Source organism: Excalfactoria chinensis, chromosome 4, assembly GCF_039878825.1.
Source record: "Excalfactoria chinensis isolate bCotChi1 chromosome 4, bCotChi1.hap2, whole genome shotgun sequence".
Classification (NCBI taxonomy): domain Eukaryota; kingdom Metazoa; phylum Chordata; class Aves; order Galliformes; family Phasianidae; genus Excalfactoria; species Excalfactoria chinensis.
The window spans coordinates 7361445-7382512 of record NC_092828.1 but is presented as its reverse complement, the minus strand read 5'-3'; the positions used below and the strand labels follow the sequence as shown (position 1 = coordinate 7382512).

At 44.9% G+C, this 21068-nt stretch overlaps 1 protein-coding gene across 4 annotated transcripts in view; it reads right to left on the bottom strand.

Annotated features, from left to right (window-relative positions):
* Positions 1-4049: 4049 nt before the first annotated feature.
* Positions 4050-21068, bottom strand: part of FGFR3 (fibroblast growth factor receptor 3) — a 49753-nt gene continuing 32734 nt past the window's right edge. For 2 of the 4 annotated variants that reach the window (XM_072334630.1, XM_072334631.1), the window contains exons 8-18: positions 17082-17226; positions 14277-14470; positions 13352-13497; positions 13139-13260; positions 11778-11888; positions 11156-11346; positions 9809-9931; positions 8654-8724; positions 7241-7378; positions 5772-5877; positions 4050-5693 (exon numbers count right to left, since the gene is read on the bottom strand). In XM_072334630.1, the coding sequence (XP_072190731.1) occupies positions 5529-5693; positions 5772-5877; positions 7241-7378; positions 8654-8724; positions 9809-9931; positions 11156-11346; positions 11778-11888; positions 13139-13260; positions 13352-13497; positions 14277-14470; positions 17082-17226 (1512 nt within the window). In that variant the 3' untranslated portion in view covers positions 4050-5528. Of the gene's footprint in view, positions 5694-5771; positions 5878-7240; positions 7379-8653; positions 8725-9808; positions 9932-11155; positions 11347-11777; positions 11889-13138; positions 13261-13351; positions 13501-14276; positions 14471-17081; positions 17227-21068 lie in introns of all 4 variants that reach the window. The other 2 variants (XM_072334632.1, XM_072334633.1) reach the window with 2 other exon arrangements.

Here is a 21068-nt window from a genome sequence, read left to right as displayed (position 1 = left end):
AGTTGAGGGCAGAGTGAACCCAAATGCAGTACTTGCCTGAGACAGGTTTGATGTCAGGCAGTCCTACCAACTTCCTCTCCTACCTCACTTTACCATGCCCCAAGGGGATGCAGAGAATGGTGAGGTAGACCCAGGGGCACATGGGCATGGAATTTAGCTAACTGTCTGTAATAATGGCTGAACAGGTTGTGTTATCACTTTGGAGCCCATGAGTTGATTATCCAAGGATTATCTTGTGCTGCTCAGCATCAGTTTTCATCTGTGATGCCTGATTTTCTGACCTAACGCGTAGGGATGGTGGTGAAACAGAGCCAGTGCAGCTGAGAAATTGGAGGATGGGTACAAGTGAGCACGACAAAATCCCTTCTCTTTTGACAAGACCACGGTCTTGGGCCGCTAAGTACTTCACTGCTTGGCCATTCCCTCACATCTCCCCACTGCTGATAGCTCTGTGAAGTTGAGCAGAGCCAACCCTCTTTCTGTTCCCTTTTAATGTCAGTATAACTCATGTGTCCACCTTCACCTTCTGCAGGTCACATAGAGCCTCCGGAAAGCACTAACTTGCTAGAGGAGTCCACCAATAGCAGAGTTTTAGATGACACCGGGAATGAGGAAACTTAGCTATTTTCATTCTAGCTGCCTCCGTCTCCTACAGACACCTGCAGAGCTTCAGACTTTTTTTTTTTTTTCCTTTTGCCAAATCCTGCCTGGCTTACCACAGAGCCATGGCCAATGAGGACACATAAAATATTACAATATTAGTAACTTGTTTGAACGTTGCTATGAAACAGGTCAGAAGGGCCAGCATGAGGCCCTGTTTGCGCAGTCACCCGCAGAGGAAAAGAGACACTTGTTCTGTTTTGAAAAAATACCTCTTTCATGTGGAAAGGAAACATGGTTTGGGTGGAAAGCTGCAGCCACTGAAGGGGAGGATGAGCAGTGATGGCTGGGCTGGGACACGCTGAGTGACAAAGCCTCCCCGATGCAGCTTCAGTGGTCCTTCAGGTTGTTTTGCAAGTTGCTAAACGCGTATCACCTGCAGCAGCCAGCCAAATATTCCTCCTTGGCTGAGAACTGGCTGCACAGTAGGGCAATTAAAGCAAAGCATTATCCCCCTCTCTAACCCACAAGCGAACAGCGCAGAGCATGAAGGCTGGCAGAGGAAGAATGACATCATGAAACTCAAGAGGAAAAGCAAACATCACGCCAGCTCCATGTGCAGGTCAGCCACAGACAAACTTTGTCTTCTGTGCTTGGAGGACTTTTCCCGGCAGCTGTAACACACGGGCGTGCTAAACACTGCAGCTAAATGCAGCTCTGTCCCTCTTGTGCTTTCTCATCCTGATGGCCAGCGGTGCACAACATCCTCACCTCCATGCCACATTGAATGAGCAGAGGTCATTCTTCACTCCGTGCCACTCCTGTTGGGACAGGGCTCAGTGCTGGCCATCAGAGCATGTGCTGAAAGCATGGAAACAACCCATTGCAAAAGCAAGATTTCTCCTCCCATGGTGCAGTGCGCCTTGGTAGTGCTAAAAAAGGGTTTTTCCTACTGTGTCAAGGAAATGACCTAAATACCAAGCAATCACTCTTCAAAAAAATAAGTGGTTACATTGCTTCCAGTGCTGCAGAGAAAAGCATGCCTGGCCACTTCAAACTGCAAATACCTTGTAGTGAGATAAACCTATAATCACAGAATCACTAAGGTTGAAAAAGACCTCTATCACCATCTTATCCAACCCACCCCAATCAGTGCCTGCTAACCATGTTGCTCAGAGCCACATCTCCATGGTTCTTGAACACCTCCAAGGATGGTGTCTCCACCACTTCCCTGGGCAGCCTGTTGCAATGCATTACTACTCTTTCAGAGAGGAAATTTTAACTAATATCCAACCTGAATCTCCCCTGGTGCAACTTAAGAGTCACCCTATCACTGTTACCTGGGAGAAGAGCCTGACCCCCACCTCACCGCAATCTCCATTCAAGCAGTTGTAGAGAACAATAAGATGTCCCCTGAATCTCCTCTTCTCCAGACTAAACAATCCCAGCTCCCTCAGCCACTCCCCAAAAGACTTCAATGCAGAAGTTAAAAAGTTTCTGGGAAGCACCTCAAAGGATCACTCACAGGAATCAATTTTATATGGCCAATGCTTCCGGAGCTGCAACAACCCCCTGCAGCCCGTCAGCTGCCAGCGAAGCACAGATGGAACCTTGCATGTTCCCAAACACAAAGGAACCAAACGCACCTGCCCCTTGGGTGCTGGGCAGGATGAGGCCCCGTGTGCCCATCCCACAGCACACTGGAGACCTGCTCTGTGTGCTCACGTTCTCTTTCCCAGCAAGACACTCATCCTGGGAGAGCTCCTGCTCTGAATAAACCCAGGTTTCATTAGCAAACCCTGCCCTTGTGCTAGGGCTCCCCTGTTATCTTTTTTTCCCCAAAGGACCCTCACAACTGGGAACAAACCCCAGAATTTAACAACTTGTTTATTTTATTTTATTATTATCATTATTATTTTCTGTAAAATTAAGTTTGCCATGTTAACAAAAGCAGAATAGTTTTATTTAGTGTTTGTCTCACACCTTCGACAGCTGCAGCTGCCAGGCACAGAAGTACATTATTAAAATAAACTGAACAGAGTTGCTCGTTGAAAAATCACGCTATGCAAACCTGTGGATTGTAACATCAACAGTATAAAATGTAACAAAATTGGAATTTTAATATTTTTTTTTTCCTTTTTTTTTTAAGCTTTTAAAGATAATAGTCCAGGCTATAAAACTATATAAGCATTGAATAAGAAATGTTAAAAGTCAACAAGTCTACAACAGATACATCTCGTAAAAACTCAATAAATTATATATATATTTATAATATCTAGTAACATTTGAAATCATGCACAGTTTTGTACATTTTCTTTTTTCAGTACACGAAACGCAAAGCTTCGAGTACTTGGAATGTACACAATTAGCAGACATTTGTAAGAAAATACCAAAAAATTTCTTTTCTTTTTATCCCAACAAAACTCTATAGAAATCTACCTTCTCAAACTTCCATTGAAATAACCTCAAAAACTATAAATTATTTATTTTAGGATAAGGATTTTGTGGCTCTAAGAAGGAAACAAAACAAAACAAAACAAACAAAACAAAACCCAACAACAACAACAAAACACCTTAAAAATGAGATGCTGCCATCCTGCTGTTCTGACACTTTGATATGTAATATGCACCAGAGAAAAATGTAAAGGAAAAATTCAGGATGCAATTCTCCTTGCCTCTTTGTGGTAGCAGATAAAGTCTTCTGGACAAGAAAAGGAACAAACAACAACAAAAAAAGGCCACCCCAAACCTCCCCCTTTGTCAGCCTGAGCCACGTGAAGGTTCTTTTTTCACTTGTGTGCTTTTAACTGCTGCCTGACATTCGGGAACAAAAAAAAGCACAGCATTTTGGAAACAGAAAACTAGGCATCACTGGCATTTTTCAATGTGTTAAATGCAAAAGAAATATGCAGTTGTTGCATCTCCCCTGCAAACAACGTCGCTCCTCTCGCTGTTTTGCCTGTATGGTTTTTCTTAAACCCAAAATACAACATTACTGGCACAGGGGGAAAAAAAAGAAATTAATGCTGGTCATCCAAAGCCAACACGTTGCTTTGCTGCGTGCTTCTTATTGACTGGACCACAAAGAATACCTTCATTCGAAAATAGAAAAATAAACACCCACGCCCCCGTAATGCACAGTGGTTAAAGTGATGGAAGAAATCTTGGCCCTCTTTTTTTCTGAAATACGTAAAAAAAAATCTCTCTGCTATTTGTTTGGTTTTAACCACTGGTGATGTATTGAAAAATAAACTTACCTTTGCTCACTGCAATCCAGGATAAACTAATATATCTTTTTAAACGAATACATATATATATATATATGTATGTATATATATATATATAAAAACATTAAATGTAATTTGTTAAAGGCCTGTACATCTATACATTCTTTCAATATTTCCCATAAACACAAAAAAAAAACTTGATTAATATACTTTTTTCTCCATTTTTAATAAGTTAAAAAAAAAAACACAAAAAAACAAAAAAACCACCCTTAAAACTCGGTGAAGTTTAAAGTTTACAGTAACGCTACGCTATTTAAACCGGAGAACAGATATGTTAATGTCTATAAATAACTTTACAAATATACACGTTAACATACAATTTTTAAAACAAAACTGTGAAGATATAAAACAAACACAACTCTTTCACCCAGATCAGTATATCCTAGATTGCAATGTTCATACTTTGAGACTCTCTCTCAGTACTGCTTTATGTTGAATTAGTATTATACATTCTTTTTTTTTTAATTCTTTTTTTTTTTTTTTTTAATTTCCCCCCATATATTTATTTATATATATACAGGATATATTTATAGATATATACACAGATTCTCTGGAATAAACCTTTTTGATATAAGTTAAAGGCTCTTGCCTACAGGTACCCGTAACTTCTTTCTCCAAGTCACTGCACGTAGTTGGAACCAAACCGCTTGTGCCAAAAGCTGGAGGAGCTTCTCCCCTACAACTTGCCCTTTGTAAGCAAAAGTATTCAGACCCCCGTCTCCAAAAAGCGAGATTTTCCCCAGATTGGCTCGTCCTGCAGGTTGGAACACAGCTCAAGACGCCACATAGGTGTGCAATCCCTACGGGACATGGCCAGCAGCTGGGCGGTGCTCTCCTCCTATAGGATGACTTGACTGTCTTTCTATTTAATTATTTTTAATTCTTCCTCCATGCTGATTTGCGCATTATTTATTTATATTTCTTCTTCTTCTGAACAAAAAAAGATTCCTTCTATGTAGTTGGGAAATAAGGTCACGAAGCTATAAAAACGACGACAACAAAAATATAGATATTTCTATAAATATATGAATCCCTGCAGGCAACGTGGCTTTTCAGCTCCACCAAAAAGGTTCATGTACAGATTGCATAAGCAAAGAATTTCTACATTCTTTACATTTTTTTTTTTCTCATTAGCTTTTCATTTTTTCTTAAAAAACAAACAAACAAACAAAAAAAAAAAGAAAAGGGAAGATTTTTTTCCTCTTCTTCGTACTGTAGGCACAGATTGGTTACTCTGGCGCTCGGCAAGCGCAGGTGGGAGGGCAGCGCCCTCAGGTTTAACATTCTGCTTAGGAAAAAGAAGTTAAAAAGAAAATGATACACGATAGATCATCTTGGCAAGAGATGAGTTCCTTCAGGCCAAACAGTGCTTCTTGACTTTTTATACAGCAAATGGGAAAAAAAAAAAAAGAGAGAAAAAAAAAGAAAAAAAGATTTGCTTTTCTATTTTCTGTCTTCCTTTTTTTTTTTTTTTTTTTTTTTTTTTTTTAAAACCCTGAACAGCTCAACAAGAAGAATCCTCTGGTATCACCGAGCAGTATCATGGAAACATCCTTCACTATGGGTTTGTCTTCGGCGCTCTGTGCTTGCGCCAGGCTGGGCACACTGCCTGTCCGTCCATCCGTCTGTCCAGGGGAGCCATCACGTGCGGATGACGCCATTACAGGGCGCATGCTTGGGCAGGCAGGGCTCATCAGGCAGCAGGTCATGTGCAAAAACTGAGTCGTCCCCTGAGGAGCAGGTGCTGTGGGTGTCCTGGCCAGCGGGCGAGTATTGCTCGAAGGGCACTGAGAGGTCCAGGTACTCCTGAAGGGTGACAAACCTGTTAGCGTGCTTGGGGACAATCCATCCCTCCCTGTATTCCCACACCAACACCACACTCACATCAGTGGTTGTCATGATGAGGACTCTGTCCAGGTCTTCCACCAGCTGTGTGAAGGTGGGTCGCTGTGAGGGGATGGCGTGCCAGCACTCCCGCATGATCATGTACCTACAGGGCATAGATCACAGGAGTTGGAAGGGACCTCCAGGGATCATCAAGTCCAACCCCACAGTAGGTTAAGCAGGAAAGTGTCTAGGTGCTAACTGGAAACCTTCAGAGAAAGAGACTCTGTGACCTATCCAGGGTTCTGTCATCCCCACAGTAAAGATCTTGCTCACGTTTTGTACGGAACTTCCTGAATTCCAGTTTGTGTCTATTACCTCTTGTTCTGTTGCTGGGCACCACCAAAAAGAGACTGGTCCCATCTATTTGACTCCTGCATTTTAGATACAGTTATGATATCCCTCTCAGACTTCTCCAGGCTGAAGCCTTTCCTCATAAGAGAGATGTTCCAAGCCTTGCATCATCTTTGTGGCCCTCCACTGGACTATCTATAAATGACCCCTTACTTTTTTTGAACTGGGGAGCCCATAACTGGACAGAGCAGTCCAGATGTGGCCGTACCAGGGCAGAGTAGAGGTGGAGGATCACCTCCCTTGACCTGATGGCTATGATCTTTTTAATGCACCCTAGGATAGCACTGTCTATCTTGGCCATAAGGGCACACTGGTGGCTCATGGCCAACCTGCTGTCCACCAGGGCACCCAGGTCCTTTTCCATGGGACTCCTGTCCAGCAGGTCATCCCCTAACCTGTACCAATGTATGCAGTTATTCCTCTTCAGGTGCAAGACTTTACACTTGCTCTTGCTGAACCTGGTTCCTCTCTGCCCAACTCTCCAGCCTTTCCAAAAAGAAGATGACAGGGAAGACTGGCTGTCACCCATGGCAGTGCTCATCACTCACTGTGAGGCTCACCCCTAGGATTCTATCTGCCTGAGAGAAAAGCTATGGGTGAGGGGAGCCACACAGCCCAGCCCCTCAGCTGCCATGTCAGGAACAGCAGGGAGGCAGTCCAGCGCTGAGGGGATGTCTGCAATTCCCCTCCAAGCACGGGCAGGCACAGCCTCCTCCACTCAGACTGGCTTGAGGAGTCACTGGAGCTGAAGTAATGAGGAAGGAACTGAGTATAATTATGTCATTTTCTGGGATGCAAAATGGGATGTGGCTGTAACTCCAAAGACGTCATCCCTGAGCTGTGGGGTGAGGAGGGTGTGAGACTGCAGCCTCATATTGGGGAGAGGAGGAGGGATTTGTGGAGACCTCACATGTGCATGTGCTCTGAAAGCAGGATGAGGGCCTGTCCTAAGGATGGGATGCCAGATCTGCACACCAAATTGCCACCCAATGAATGAAGAAGAAAGGTGACAACCCAACAGCCCAAAGCAGGGCCTGGCCATGGCCCTGGTGGTCTGTGGTCACAGAGGGAAGGGAGAGAGGGAAGAAGAGAAAGGGTCACCCCCTTCCACTCACAGGTCGTGGGTGCAGTTGGCGGGTTTATCCATCCGATGGCCTTCTTTCAAGAGTTTGAAGAGTTCCTCAACGGGAATTCCTGGGTATGGAGACCCTCCCAAAGTGAAGATCTCCCATAGTAGCACTCCAAAAGACCAGCTGGAAACCAAAGAAAGATCTTTAAAATTCAATGAGGTTTTTTTTCTTTCTTTTTTTTTTTTTTTTTCTTTTCCTCCACATTCCCCCCCCTCTATCTCCCCAGTATCCCCTTCTCCCTGCTCTGCTTTATTTCTGTGCAGCCATGCATAGCTAACAAAGTCATCAATAGCATGACTAATTGCCTAGGCCATTTTTACTAGTTACTTGGAGATCTCCGCTGATCCAACTCAATAGCAAAGAAATCCCAGGCACCAAGTCTGAAATTGAAATGAGCATTTAATCAGATAGGTGACAGCCCATCTATTACCCCCAGCTCTTTGTTAGGTCTTCCACCAGCTCCACTGAATGGAACAAATCAAATTATTCATGCACAGCTTCACTGAATCGCAGGCTTGGAACCACAGGCCACTAATTGTGCAAGCTGATACCAAAACTTGCTTGTTACAACACTCATTTCACTGGCCAAGATGAGAGAAAAATACCCCAACAAAAATCAGCAGAGCACTAATGTTACACACTCCACTCCTGCAGCTGTGCTCTGGTTAAAAGTCCTCTTTTCAAAAATATCTTTTGCCTTCTTCATTTTCTTTTTAAAAACAGGGATTATCTGTCTCTGTTTCTCTTTCAGGAATGCTCTCTCTCCTGTTTTCTAGCTTTGATTTATCTGTCATGCCCAATGCAGCATTACCTAAGCATGGAAACTATGATTTAAGATCAATAAAGCCAAAGTATGTGAAATTTACAGAAATAGAAATGATTCATTTGTCCAATTGCAAGCGGCAAGCCTTGGGGAACAGGCAGCCTGTCTGCTAAATTACTGTAAAAAAAACATTATTAACCAAATATTGAAATAAAAAGCGTGTGCATATTGAGCTACTTTGGTCCGTGTGAAGTTCAGACGCGATGAAAACTGCTGAAACTGCTTCCCAGACTGTTCTGCTTTCCATTCAAGTCAGGAAAACGAAAGAGCAGTCTTTAAGAGAGCAGCCTGCAGAATGAATCTCCTCATCTATAAACCACACAAGAAATACCTGCCTGCCTTCCAGTAATTTTTCAACAGCTTACTAGAGATCCTTGGTTAAAAGCAACCAGATAACAGTAAAACAAAACCACGTGTGCAAAGCTGCAGCCTGGAATTGATTCATCTGCGTTTTCATCCCCCTGTGCATCGGACAGAGCTTGAGTTTAGCAGTACGTTTGTCTTTGGGATAATATGAGTGCTTATTTTGCCGTCATTTTATTATTATTTTATTTGTAAATGTGGATAATGCTTACACATCGCTCTGGTGAGTATAGACCCGGTCAAACAATGCTTCTGGAGCCATCCATTTCACAGGCAGCCGACCCTGTGATTAGGAAGACAATGGGAACACCCCATCAGCATATTCCCCCAGCCACAACGGCACCATCTGAATCTTCTTTTCTAATCCAGTTTGAAACATTTTCATTAACAATCACATCTGTCTTCCCGGTCACTGCGCAAAGCAGTAGTGGCCACATATAAACAGATTACAGCATTTGATCCCTGGATCTTTGCTGACAGTCTTTGCGGTAAATGCTCTCTGCAGAGAATTGTACTTCCCTGCCAAGGCAGGTTTAACATATCAGAGCATCTAAATCTTAGCATGGGAACTGCACCGATTGCTCACATATGCAGCTAGCACTGAAGCAGAGCATGGCACAGCACTTTTCATCTCTTTGACTGGAAGAAACAATGTGATACACAGCCCAAATCCTGCTTAGGCTGAACTACAGGGCGAACTTCCGAAAGTTCTCCAGAGCCAGATCCTCCAAGAATCAAATCTTGATCCCACTGGAGTGAAAAAGAGCCCTAATTCCAGGTTTCCAGGGGACCATTCTGCATCAGGGTTATAAACATGCCTGTCCCATGCAAGAAACCAGACAACAAATACTGGTTTTACCATGGCTTTTTGCTTGAGCTTTGAACCACGACACCCCTCTTCTCTCCTTCCCTTTGATCCTAAACTCTATAGAAAATCTAAACTGCTTTGGGACCAACTCCTCACCCTTGGTAGTAGAACCATGGAGCTCTGTTGTAAAAAGGGCTCTGGTGGAGCCAGAGGTTGGCTCCTTGGGACCTTTATGAACAGGTGACCAGCAGGCTAGAAAAGGCTCTCTTTGGTAAAAATCTTGGCTTCTCTTAGCCTAGAGCCTGCCTGACAGAGATATGAACCTCTCAACCAGCTGCTAGCACCTGCAACATCTGTCAGGAAGAAAATGAATGGTGGGTGGATGCCTGGGACCAGCCTGCCTATGACTCTTCACCAGGTTAGGCTACAGCAGATTTCTTTCCCCTAAGCCCCTTTAGCCCCTCTGGAAAGGGAGATGTGGAGCTAGGGCCACTTCCTGCAGCAACAGCAGTTCCTTGTGAGAAAGAAAGCCGCATGTGCATGGCAGTTCAGTACTTACATTGGTGGTTTTCTTGTAATAGTCGATGTTGTGAACGTCTCTAGCAAGGCCAAAATCAGCTATTTTCATCACATTGTCCTCAGTGACTAACACATTCCTGGCTGCCAAGTCACGATGAATGCACTGTGAAAGGTGAGCAAGTCAATAAATAAGGGCTTGTTAGCTGCTTGAGCCTGGATCTAACAGCAACGTGTGGTTTATGAGCTGCCGTTTCATTGACTCTCAAGCTCATAAAGCTGTGAGTACTGCTTAATTCCTGGCTCTCTGTGTCACCGCCTCATCATGCATGCTCAGTGGGAGCCACCTCTTAGCAACACCTCATCAGAAGCCTCAGCACAGACACAGCCATGCAGCGTTTCTCTCCAAAAGGGATGCATGGGTAAGAAATCAAACCTTCCTCTTCTGTAGGTACCTACTGTTATACTAACTTATCTCAAATGCATTTGCTCCACGAAGAGGAGTGATGGTTGATATTTGCAATAAAAATCCTCCAACTAATTAAAATATCCCCAATTTACCCAGAATACGTCGTAGTCATTAGCTGAGAAAGAAGTTAAAGTAGCCAGCATTGTGCAGAAAGGGAAGAGCTTTAAGCCACTGTGAACCACCACTATGAACTGCAGTTATACACCAACAAAGCAGTCCCCAGGGAGCATCCTGGGCATGGATATGCCAAATCCACTGCCAGCTCTGCTTGCAATGAGCCTACACGTGCTGGCTGCAACCACAAACACGTGTGCAGCAAGGATTTTGGCTTCCTCTTGGGTGTCCCGAATCTTTAGCAATCTCACAAGGGAGATGGGGAGGGAAATCAGGAGTGCATAGAACTCCTGACTCTGAAGTAATGCTTCCCAAGGTGAAAGCTCACAACTCTGCCCGACGTTCACCCTAACCACTGCTGGCTGAGTCCTGATCTGAAAATAAATTGATTCTGCAAGTGGCAGATGCTGAATTTCTGAGGGTAGGCACCACAGTCTGGGCTGTTTGTGTTTTTTGTACTTAAAGGGAACTTACAAGCAGGACTGACTTTTTACATGGGTGGATAATGACAGGGCAAGAGGGAATGGTTTTAAACTAAAAAGAGGGGAGATTCAGGTTAGATGTTAGGAAGAAATTCTTTACTCAGAGGGTGGTGAGGCACTGGCACAGGCTGCTCAGAGATCTGTAGGTGCCCCATCGCTGGAGGTGATCAAGGCCAGGTTGGATGGACCCTGGGCAGCCTGATCTAGTGAGCAACCAGCCTGCAGCAGGAGGTTGGAACTGGGTGGGCTGTCAGGTCCCTTCCAACCCAAACCATTCTATGATTCTACGACCAATGTTTTTATCAACTGAGGTTTCTCAACTCACTTTCTGTGATGCCAAGTACTCCATGCCCCGGGCCACCTGGTAGGCACAGGAAACCAGGTCTTTAAATGTCAACTGCTCCTCAGGCAGCTTGCAGGTGTCGAAGGAATAGTCCATGCCAGGTGGGCGACGTGCCCTGAGGTATTCCCGCAAGTTCCCCTTCGATGCATATTCAACCAACACGTAGAGTGGTCCTGCAAGCAAGAGCACCATCAGCATCCAGAAGAAACAAAGATAGGTTGACCCCTAAATCTCATCTTTTTGGGTCATTTTGGACAGTCAGTCAGCAATTAAATATAAATAAACAAAACTCCAGGACATAATTGTAAATTTATGAGGAAAGGAGAAAGACACAGATGTGGACCTCAGGAAAAGGTGCAACTCAAGCCAAACCACATCAGAAACAGGCAGGAGCTATTTGGCCATCAGCAGGGCCCAGACAAGTTTCACACAGTTGATTTGTGAGCAAGCCAGAGGAGGGAGGAAAAGTTTCTCAGCACAGATCAAATACAGTGGTTTGGTCCTATTCATGGCAAGGACAGCTTCAGAAGCCATGCGGAAGACTAAGACCAATGCTGTGGATGCAGGAATGTGAAACAGCTCTCTGAGCCCTGCCTGCACATACCATCCTGCGTGCAGGCACCGAGGAGGTTAATGATGTTTTTGTGCTTCCCAATCATTTTCATCATTTCCATCTCAGAGACCAGGTCTGAAAGGTCCTTGTCTGTGGCATCATCTGCAGAAAGCAAGAGAGGAACAAAACGGGTGTTTTGTTAAGCATTTAATACAACTGTGCCATAGACATGCAGAGACTGATGGGGAACGATAATGCAAAACGTGCCACTCTTTGTTTTTATTCTGTTTTCAGGAGAAGTCCCAAGAACAAAAACTACTAAAAAAAAATACAAAGTTTGCAAAGAAAAATGGAATAAACAGAGAGAAGTGCTCATATGTAAATCAATAATACCGTTCATCTTCTGTTTCATCCTGACAAATATTAAAGAAAAAAAGCCAGTTGGGTTATTTGGCATCATTTTCTTGCATTGTATCCCCTGTACAGCAAGGTGTTGGAATGAGATATCTTCAAAGGTCCCTTCCAACCTAAACCATTCTATGGTTCTATGATTGTTACCCTCCCTTTTGTCCAGGGGCTTAGAGTTAAGGATGCAGGAAGGTCAGAGCTGGGATGGGGGACAGTGTTTATTGTTCTGCATGGAAAACTGTACACTTTCTACAGAAGAAGTAGAAAAATGGGGGAAAATCTCCTCAAATGAATGCTTTGATGTGAAGAGAAGGAAACGTTCCTGCTTCCAAAAACAACTTCAGAACAGACTGAAAGAAATCTGAAGAATCTTTTTCTGATAAGAAGTATTTCTGTGTAAAAAATGTCACCCCGTGTAACCTCAGACTTCCAGAGTGTTGGCCTTTCTGGTTCCTGCTGAACTCCTGGAACTCCTGGTGATTTTGTCTATGTATGGGGAACAAGGACTTCTACGGCAGTGTTCTGTGCATTCCCCATTTTGGTCTCCCTTTCAGCTTTCAGCAGTTTTGGATTGAGGTTATTCAATGAGAAGGCAGAAGTTTAGCAGATGAGTTTCTGTAAACTCCAGCTGAGGGTATTGCATAAGCTTTTGCTACAATAGCCAGTTTTGTTTATGGGGTGAGTTTTGGGGTGTTTGGAGTTTTAATTTGTAAACCAGCAGACTGGTTCCTGGAAATGTATAGAAGTGAAGGTGCTTCCCCTCCTTCTTTGTGACCATATTATCCCCTGGCAAAGAACTGAGTTAATTCACATTCCCTTCTCCTGATGGCGTTTACACCTTTACATCCTCTCAAAGGAGACAGCCCTCACCCTGAGGCTATGCAGAATAGTGGGTCTTCTTGCTTTCTTCTACTGGATCTGTTTGTACAAAGGACTTAAAAGACAGGGGAAGAGAGGAAACCCCAGCACAATATGATGCTCCACCCTCCTCAGATTCTCCATACCTTTTAGCATCTTGACAGCCACGGTGATGGCCTTGTTTGGCTTGTCTTTATCAATCCCAATTGCTTCTGCCATCACCACTTGGCCAAAACAGCCCTCACCAAGCGGCTTCCCCAGGGTCAGGCTAGAGGGAGAAACAAGCAGGTGTGTTAGCAGGTGATGAGGAGGCAACACTCCCAGGAGGCATGGGGACCCTGCTGGTGAGTTTGACTGACCGAGAACGTGCCAATTCCCACTTGGGATCTGGAGGAAGTTCCAGCTCAGAGACGTTGGCCAGCATCGGCCCATCGCTGGAGGAGAGACGAGTGATCCGGACCAGGGGTGTGTTGGAATTCATGGAAGAGTTGGACTCCAACGACACCTGCTTGGGTAGAGCAAATTAAGTGTTATTGCCAACTGTATCCCAAGCGGGTGAGAATGTGCTCAAGATGGGGGGTTTTGAAGTAGCTCTGTACACTGACACCTTTCTGGTAATTTCTACATGGGAATTGCAAATTGCCCCCCACCCTTGCAAAACTTTGCTAACCTAGGCCAACACGGTCAGGTTGTTCACTGGTGGAAAGCAGGGACAGGTCAGCCAGGGCTCTCCTGAATGGAAGACTCTTAGCAGCTGCGTAACAATGAATTAATTTGCTCTGTCTGTTTCTGGGTGTGCATGACAGGCTATGGGGTGACTTCTCTTCTGGCATGGTAACTGGCCACCACATGTCTGAAGTCAAAGCTGGGACATCTGTATACTTCTCTATGTGGTTTTACACAGTGCCTTTTGCTCCAGACCCTTTGCAATTACAAGTGGCAGAGCATCTCTAGCCGCATGGAGGAAGAGGAACCTCTATGAGGAATGATTTCTAGTTTGCCAGTGACCTCAGTGAAAACAGCTCTTGCTCCCCAAATTACCCCTCTAGCACCATCAAACCGTTCCCCTGCAAGATCAGCTTTCTGTGACATCCGCAAGAGCCCTGTGAATATTGGGAGCTGCTCATGAACCTGAAGCAGCTGCCACCAGGTAATGCTCCACTGAAATGGAAACAAATGAATACAAGGCCAATGAACTCCTACACTGTAATCAACTTATAACTCACCTATAAAGAAAATGGCAAGGTAAAAATAGGGGGGAATAGGAATCTTGTATCTACTTTCTGTTACCTGTCTCTTGAGTGGAAATTTGGAGACTTTCTGCACAGTGGTGGTATTCATGGCTTTTTTGTTTGGCATTTTCATCCTGCAGATAATCACAATGACCAGCACCAGGATGAAGAGGACTAAGCCAGTGCCATAGCTGAGAATGCCAGCATACACTGAGCCCGAATCATCCATTTCCATCAGCTCCTCTGCTGCAGGGCGACAAGAGACAGCGGTCAGGTGGGGCCAGCATTGCCTGCCCTCAACCACACACACACAGCACAAAGAATGCGGGGAGGACATTCTCACCCACACAAACTTTCTGACTGACTCTTGTGAGGTGACCCTCCTAGGCCAGTGGTTTTCCACATGCAGCTGCAGCTAAAATATGACTTTGGGTTTGCCTTTTCCTGGGACACTTTTGATGCAATGCTGTAGAGCCTTCAGCCCACATGTTGAAAACCACTGCTCTAGACTGAAGGCACCTTCATGCATCTGTCCTTCTGAACCACATCTTGCTTTCTCCACACATCCAAACCATGTTATGGGGTGCCTTGGATGTGCAAGGAGTGCAGGATGGGGGTTTGCTGCCCTTTGCTGATCTGGCCCCTCTGATGAACACATCTGGACCTCATGTGATGATCTCTATCAGATCAGTGCCTGTTCTGAAGGACCAAAGGGCTCGAAGGGCACCCAGGGATAACGCACCACAAAATGAAAAAGTCTCATAGATATCTATGTAATCATTTTGTGAAAATTCTGTTCTTTTGGAGGGTATGGCTTGGGGAGGTGGCTGAGCCAGGACAGTAATGGCATGAGCTCATCAGTGGTGTCTGATCACCTTCCACCAACGTATTTTTGGGACCAGCAAGGCTCAGCTGCAATTTTCAACTTGTTCCCTTCAGGACAGGCACTTTGCTCACTTCAGGACAGAGGAAGGGCCATGATGGAATGAGTTTTCTGTCCCCTAAAGGCAGATCAGCATCAGAGGAACAGTCAGCAATGGAAAACTTTACAATGAAGTCATGCCAGCATGGTTAGCTTGCTAATGTCTAATTTAAATCCATGCTATGCAGTCAGTGGGAGCTTTTCCACCTGCAGCAGCAGGCTCCAAATCAGGTTTTTGATGTCCAGGATGTACATGGAGAAACAGCCATGGGTGACCATGGAGCCTGCAGCAGCACACGTGCGCCCCATTTGCCAGACGGCGATCTCTTCCTATGGGAAAGGGTTTTCAGATCTCTTGGCATCACAGCACCTCTGCTCCCTTTCCTCCCTCAGAGAGGGCAGGGATTCAAAAGCAGAGGTTCCCCAGGAGGGCTGAATCCTGCTTCCCTTGTACTGTGGAGGGCAGTGCTTTGGAGCCTGCTGCTGCTGCACAGATGGCTGTCCTCCATGGGCTGACTTCATCATGAAGTTCAGGTGATTTTCTTCCTTCCCGTTTTAATTTGCTTAAATAGGAGGCATGGGTTCATGCATTTTAAAAGCAATCTAATGGTTGAATGAGACGGGATGAGGAGATTCTTCAATAACAGAGATATTAGTGCTCTAACCAAATTAAGTGATTTCTCATCCAGTGGATGGCAGAAGCAGAAACAGGATCAGATCAGCTACTTTGAAGCTGGCAAATGAACAGAGGAAAGACCAGCAGATCCCACCTGCAGAGGGTCAGGCATGGAGGAAACCCTCTTGAGAATCAGGAGAAGTATTTTAAGATGAAATCACCCACACAGATAAAGTCAAGATTAGAGATGCCAAAGTTCCTGGTTGTTAAACACATCCCAAGACAGATGTGCTTGTGAGATAGACACAACTGTGGTCTACAACTGGGTGAGCCAAACTGGGGGGTATAGAATTTTGGGTGCCTTTTCAGTAAAGACCTACTGAACATACTCCAGAGCTGTTGCTGCAGCCTTCACAAGGCACAGCATCCACTTAGCTTTCATGTTAACACTGCTAGTGCTTTCCTGGGCTGCCCCCATATCTAGAGGTAAAGGCACAGCCCTGAACCCCTTTTGAAGATAGACCTCCCCTGTTGCATATTCCGTGCTGATTTCATTGTCAATGGGAGCTTTGCACATGAAAGGATCACAAAATTGAGGTCACTCTGGCCTCAGATTTCAAGTCTACAACAGCTCTCATCATTTTCAGCTGTGGCATTTGGTGCCCTAGGAGCCAGGGCTCCTGGGCTCTGATCATGGATGACTTTGATGGACCTCTCGTTTGAGATCACTGTCTGGGCCCACTCATCCATGAAGAAGAAATAATGCTAAAGGAGGGGACACGTGTACTCATACCAACCAGCTGTGCATCCGATGTTAGGTTGAGATATGAGGTGGAACAGATCTCCATAAAATGATCCCCTGTATGTGCAGGGTTTAGATGCCCTGGACCATCCGATGAGGAGCTTTCTTCTCCCAGTGAGTACACTGGCAGCATATGAAGCCAAAGTGTCTATTTTGGTACCTAGCGACAGCCTCCTAATGCAGAGGCTGTGAGCACCATCTAAGAAGATATACACCATTCTGTATCATTATTCCAGTAAGAATTTTAATCCTGGGATGAAGTGGCTGCACCAGATGATCTCATGGTTGGACTAGATGATTTTAGTGTTCCTTTCCAACCATAATGACCCTATGAAATGCAAAATCTGTCAGCTGTGAGTATGCAACAGGGGTCTTCTGCTGTGCCAATTTGTCACTGGCACAGCAAATCAGAGAGGGGGCCCTCCTTGGGTTACACGTCTGCAGGAACCTGGCATCTCTAAAGCAAATGTCAGAGCACCCTGGAGAGGGAAGGAGAGGCCAGCACAGAAGGAAATACCTGGTAGCACCGTCAGCCAAGCAGAGTGATGTGAGAACCCAATAGAATTCCCTGCGAGACAAGTATATTCCCCAGCATCCTCAAAAGTAACATTTCGCAAGTACAGAATCTCTAGCTCCTTATCCGTTGTGTTAACACCTGCCGTCTACAGGGGAAAAAAAACACACACATATAGAAAGAGGGAAAACAAGAGAATAAGCCACATTCCCAGCAAGTGTGAGGACACCACAGGCAAATTTCAAAAGCAGATTAAAGTGTTTTTTGTTGTTGTTGTTGTTTTTCTATTGGCCCATCTTCCACATATATTCATTCATTCCCCTCTGCAACCTGCAGTCAAAAGCAAAAAAGTTCCCTTCACCAGGTTCTTACTCTGTCCCACTAAAGAAGCATGCAAGCAAAAGCATCCAAATGAAAAATTGCCCCCACAATATGACTGACTTTGGTTAGTAGCGTGAGTACAGGGTGGGGGAGAGAGAGAGAGTAATGGGGAAAGATGGAAGGAAACGAGACAGGAGGGGAGAGGTGGTGGGGAAAGACTCAAGTGCTGATCAGATGAACATACAAACATTGAGTTCATTGAAGAATACTGCATTATTCTTTTCCTTTTTTAAGTAATTTTCAGAATGAGCATTTCAAACCCAGCATCCCATCATCCAGCTTCTGATACCACAGTATCACTGATCACAAGAATGTGTCAGACCCTCCAGGGATGCAAGAGCTGGAGTCACACCAGAGAGCTCAACACACCATGTTGCTCTCCGCTTAATGTGTTTGCTTGTACAAGCCAACGTATGACTTATTTCCCAATTACTTCTTCAAGGGACAGAAGTGAGTCCATACTGACTACATCAGTTTTGGATGCAAAAACCTTACAACAGCTTGTTTTTCCAGAGAGCTGAACGTCACAGGTCATTAGCATGCAGTTCTGTTATCAGCACTCAGTGGAAAAGGAAGGGAAAGGAATAAAAGCATGAAGGATTGATAGCAAAATATGACAGTCATTTTATTGTGGGAATTTTTCCACAGCAATTGCTGTATAGGCGTTGCATTCTTGTAAAAAAAAAAAAAAATAGCAAGAAAATAAGATAAAGCCATTCATTGTCAGTTGACAGGGTGTAATACAAAATGAATAGTAATTTTAATCACTAGCTTCTTAAAATGTTATAGCTCATTCTTGCAGTTGCCAGGGCCTTGGGACAGAGTCTGTGGTTTACCTGGTTTTGGTTTGCGAATGTGGAGCCAAAATGGCTTTTCGGCTATGCCTACGAAATTGTTGGCTCTACACAGATATTCTCCTTCATCTTGTTCTGTCACATTGAACAGATTTAGGTTAGCATCGGCTTCAGCGTTTTTACTGATCCAAGACTGCAGGAATAGACAGAAACCTGAACTTCAGTAAACCAAACAATAACCTCAATCGAACCTACATTAGCTAGGATTGACTTTTCAAGCCTGTTTTCCTTCTGGTTGTAGCAACATCCCCACATCACCCTACGATGAACAACCTACCCAGAACCTGGGCAAAGAAGAAAAGCCCCCAAACCACACACAGGTCACCCTCCTGCCCTTCGCTGGTGTTCCTCCTGCTGGAACATGCCATTTCTTCCCAAAACAGAACAGTTTCCCACCTCTCCATCTGACACTAAAGACCCTACAGCAATTCCTTAATAACTGCAGACAGGAGCACCAGAGAAAGGGCTTAAGCGGAGATTTGTGTTTGCAACTCAGCTCAGCAAATACTGTTTCAATTATCAGATTCCAAAATAGAATTTGGAAACAAAATATAAGCAGTGGCGGTCTGAAACTCGCTGCTGACTTTGCCTTTCAGAAATTAGCTGTAATTTTTTCCACTGCTTATAGAAGCCTCTTCTTTACTAAATAAAGTGGCGCACATAAATCAAACAAGCTTCGGACTGTTAAGCGAGGTTTTATTTCTCTTCTTCCAAGCTGCCACAACTGCACATCAGTTTGTTCCTAAACAGTTGTTTGTATTTTGATTGAAAATAAGCAACTATTTTGGGTGGCCTCAGTAGTAGCTTGGGGAAAGTCTAGAAAAGTATCAGCTTCAGTCCTGGAAGTGAAAATAAACTGAATGCATTTCTCAGTTTTGTTCTTATGCTCTCCAGCTCCACCTCAGTGCTTTCCATTTTCAGGGCCTGATCCTGCCAATGTGGCTTTAAGTCCATTAAAATCAATGAGGCTGATGGATCTCATAGGTTATTGGAAGCCAAACCCAGAGGTGGCATCAATACGGAGCCGTTGTGCCCATGCCTGATGGCAAACACCACTGGGTTTGACCTGATCTCATCTCTGAGGTTCACATGCTGCAAGGTCTGTCTGTCCTGACCAGTGGGGAAATGTGCCTGCCTGCTGTTGCTGCCTTGTTTATAATTAAACCAAGCATGTTTCAGTGCAGAATGTGCAATTTAGCCTTTGACAAAGCCTGGGCACCGTGCTGCCAGCCTCCCTCTAAAATTGGAATGCATTTAGTGCTCTTCTACAAAGAACAAGGGCTTGCCTTTGATCACAAATGAGCCTTGGTTTCCAGGAATTGGTGCAGGTGATGGCTTGGTTTTGTTGAGCTTTTTGAAAAAAATGGGTTGAAAGCACAGCATTCAACTGATCCATCTGGTCTGGGGTGGGTTTTGTCCTCGATTTAGATTTATGAAGAAATTTCACATGCTGGGCACCTCTCCTTGCTTTGATGGAGGCTGAGATGTTCCTCCTATACAAACTGCCCCATAGCAGTTCCAGTAAATCTCCCAGAAGCAGGAGGGAAGAGCGGGCTGATAAAAAAGCCTTATCTCCCTGCAGGTGCCATACTGCTGGGCAGTGGGGGGCCCTTTCTCAAGAAGCTGTGGTCAAGAGCCAGGGCCCTGCAGCATAGCCAGGATCATAGAATTGTAGAATGGCTAAGGCTGGAAGAGACTTAAAGATCACCCAGCTCCAAGCTCCTGCTGTGGGTTGGATGCCCTTACTGCATTAGGCTGCCCAGGGCCCATCTAACACTACATTGAGCACCTCCAGGGATGGGGCACCCACAGCTCTCTGGGCAGCCTGTGCCAGGGCCTCATCACCCTCTGAATAAAGAATTTCTTCCTAACATCTAATGTAAATCTCCCCTCTTTTTGTTTAAAGCCGTTAAAGAGGATCCTGCCTCAAAGCAACAGTACTGCATGACATTAAGGTCAACAAGTCCATGCAGCCAAAAGACAGGCTTGAAGATGACAGCACGATCATGTTTAGTTTTGAAAAAAACAAGCACATACACCCCCCAAAAAACCAGAAAAGAATCCCTGCAAAGCTGGGCCTGCTACAGCTCTGTGGAGGCTCAGGACTGGCACACAAAAGATGCATCCCAAAATGGAAATGCTCTGTGCCCCAGTGCTGATGCCGGCATTAACACAATTCAAAGCATTCCTGATTAACCAGAAGTAGTAAATAGACGTGTGCTGGTCCTATTCAGCAAAAATAAAACCAAACAAAACTTCTGCTTTTAAACGCCTGCCTGTGCTCCCCTTCGAGGAATGCGCCCACAGAAGAGGAGGTATTTGGCAATTCTAATTACCTAGCCACCCCGGTGCCGCTCCAACGTGATCTTAAAACGCTATTTATACGGACTATTTATATGTTCTTTGCCACAGCCAAATGGGAGCCTGTGCTTGTGACACAAGGCACTGTTCGCAGCGGCTCTGCGAACTTCCAAAAGGTACCAGTTTATCCCATGGGGACCACACACGGAGCTTGGAGACTATGCGAGATGGCATGTGACACAGGCAGCTATTCAGAGTGCGGTGCTGCGCTGTGAAACCAGGGGGGGAAATTCAAATATGCATAATTCAAACACATTTGGAGACGCAGACAGAAAATGAGAAGTTTTATCAACTCGCGAGAAGCGCCTGCTGCCAATCCTGAAGAGCTGTCTCCAGCCATTTCTTCCAACCAATCTGTTATTTCAATCTGTGTAATTATTTCCAGGGTCTCTGG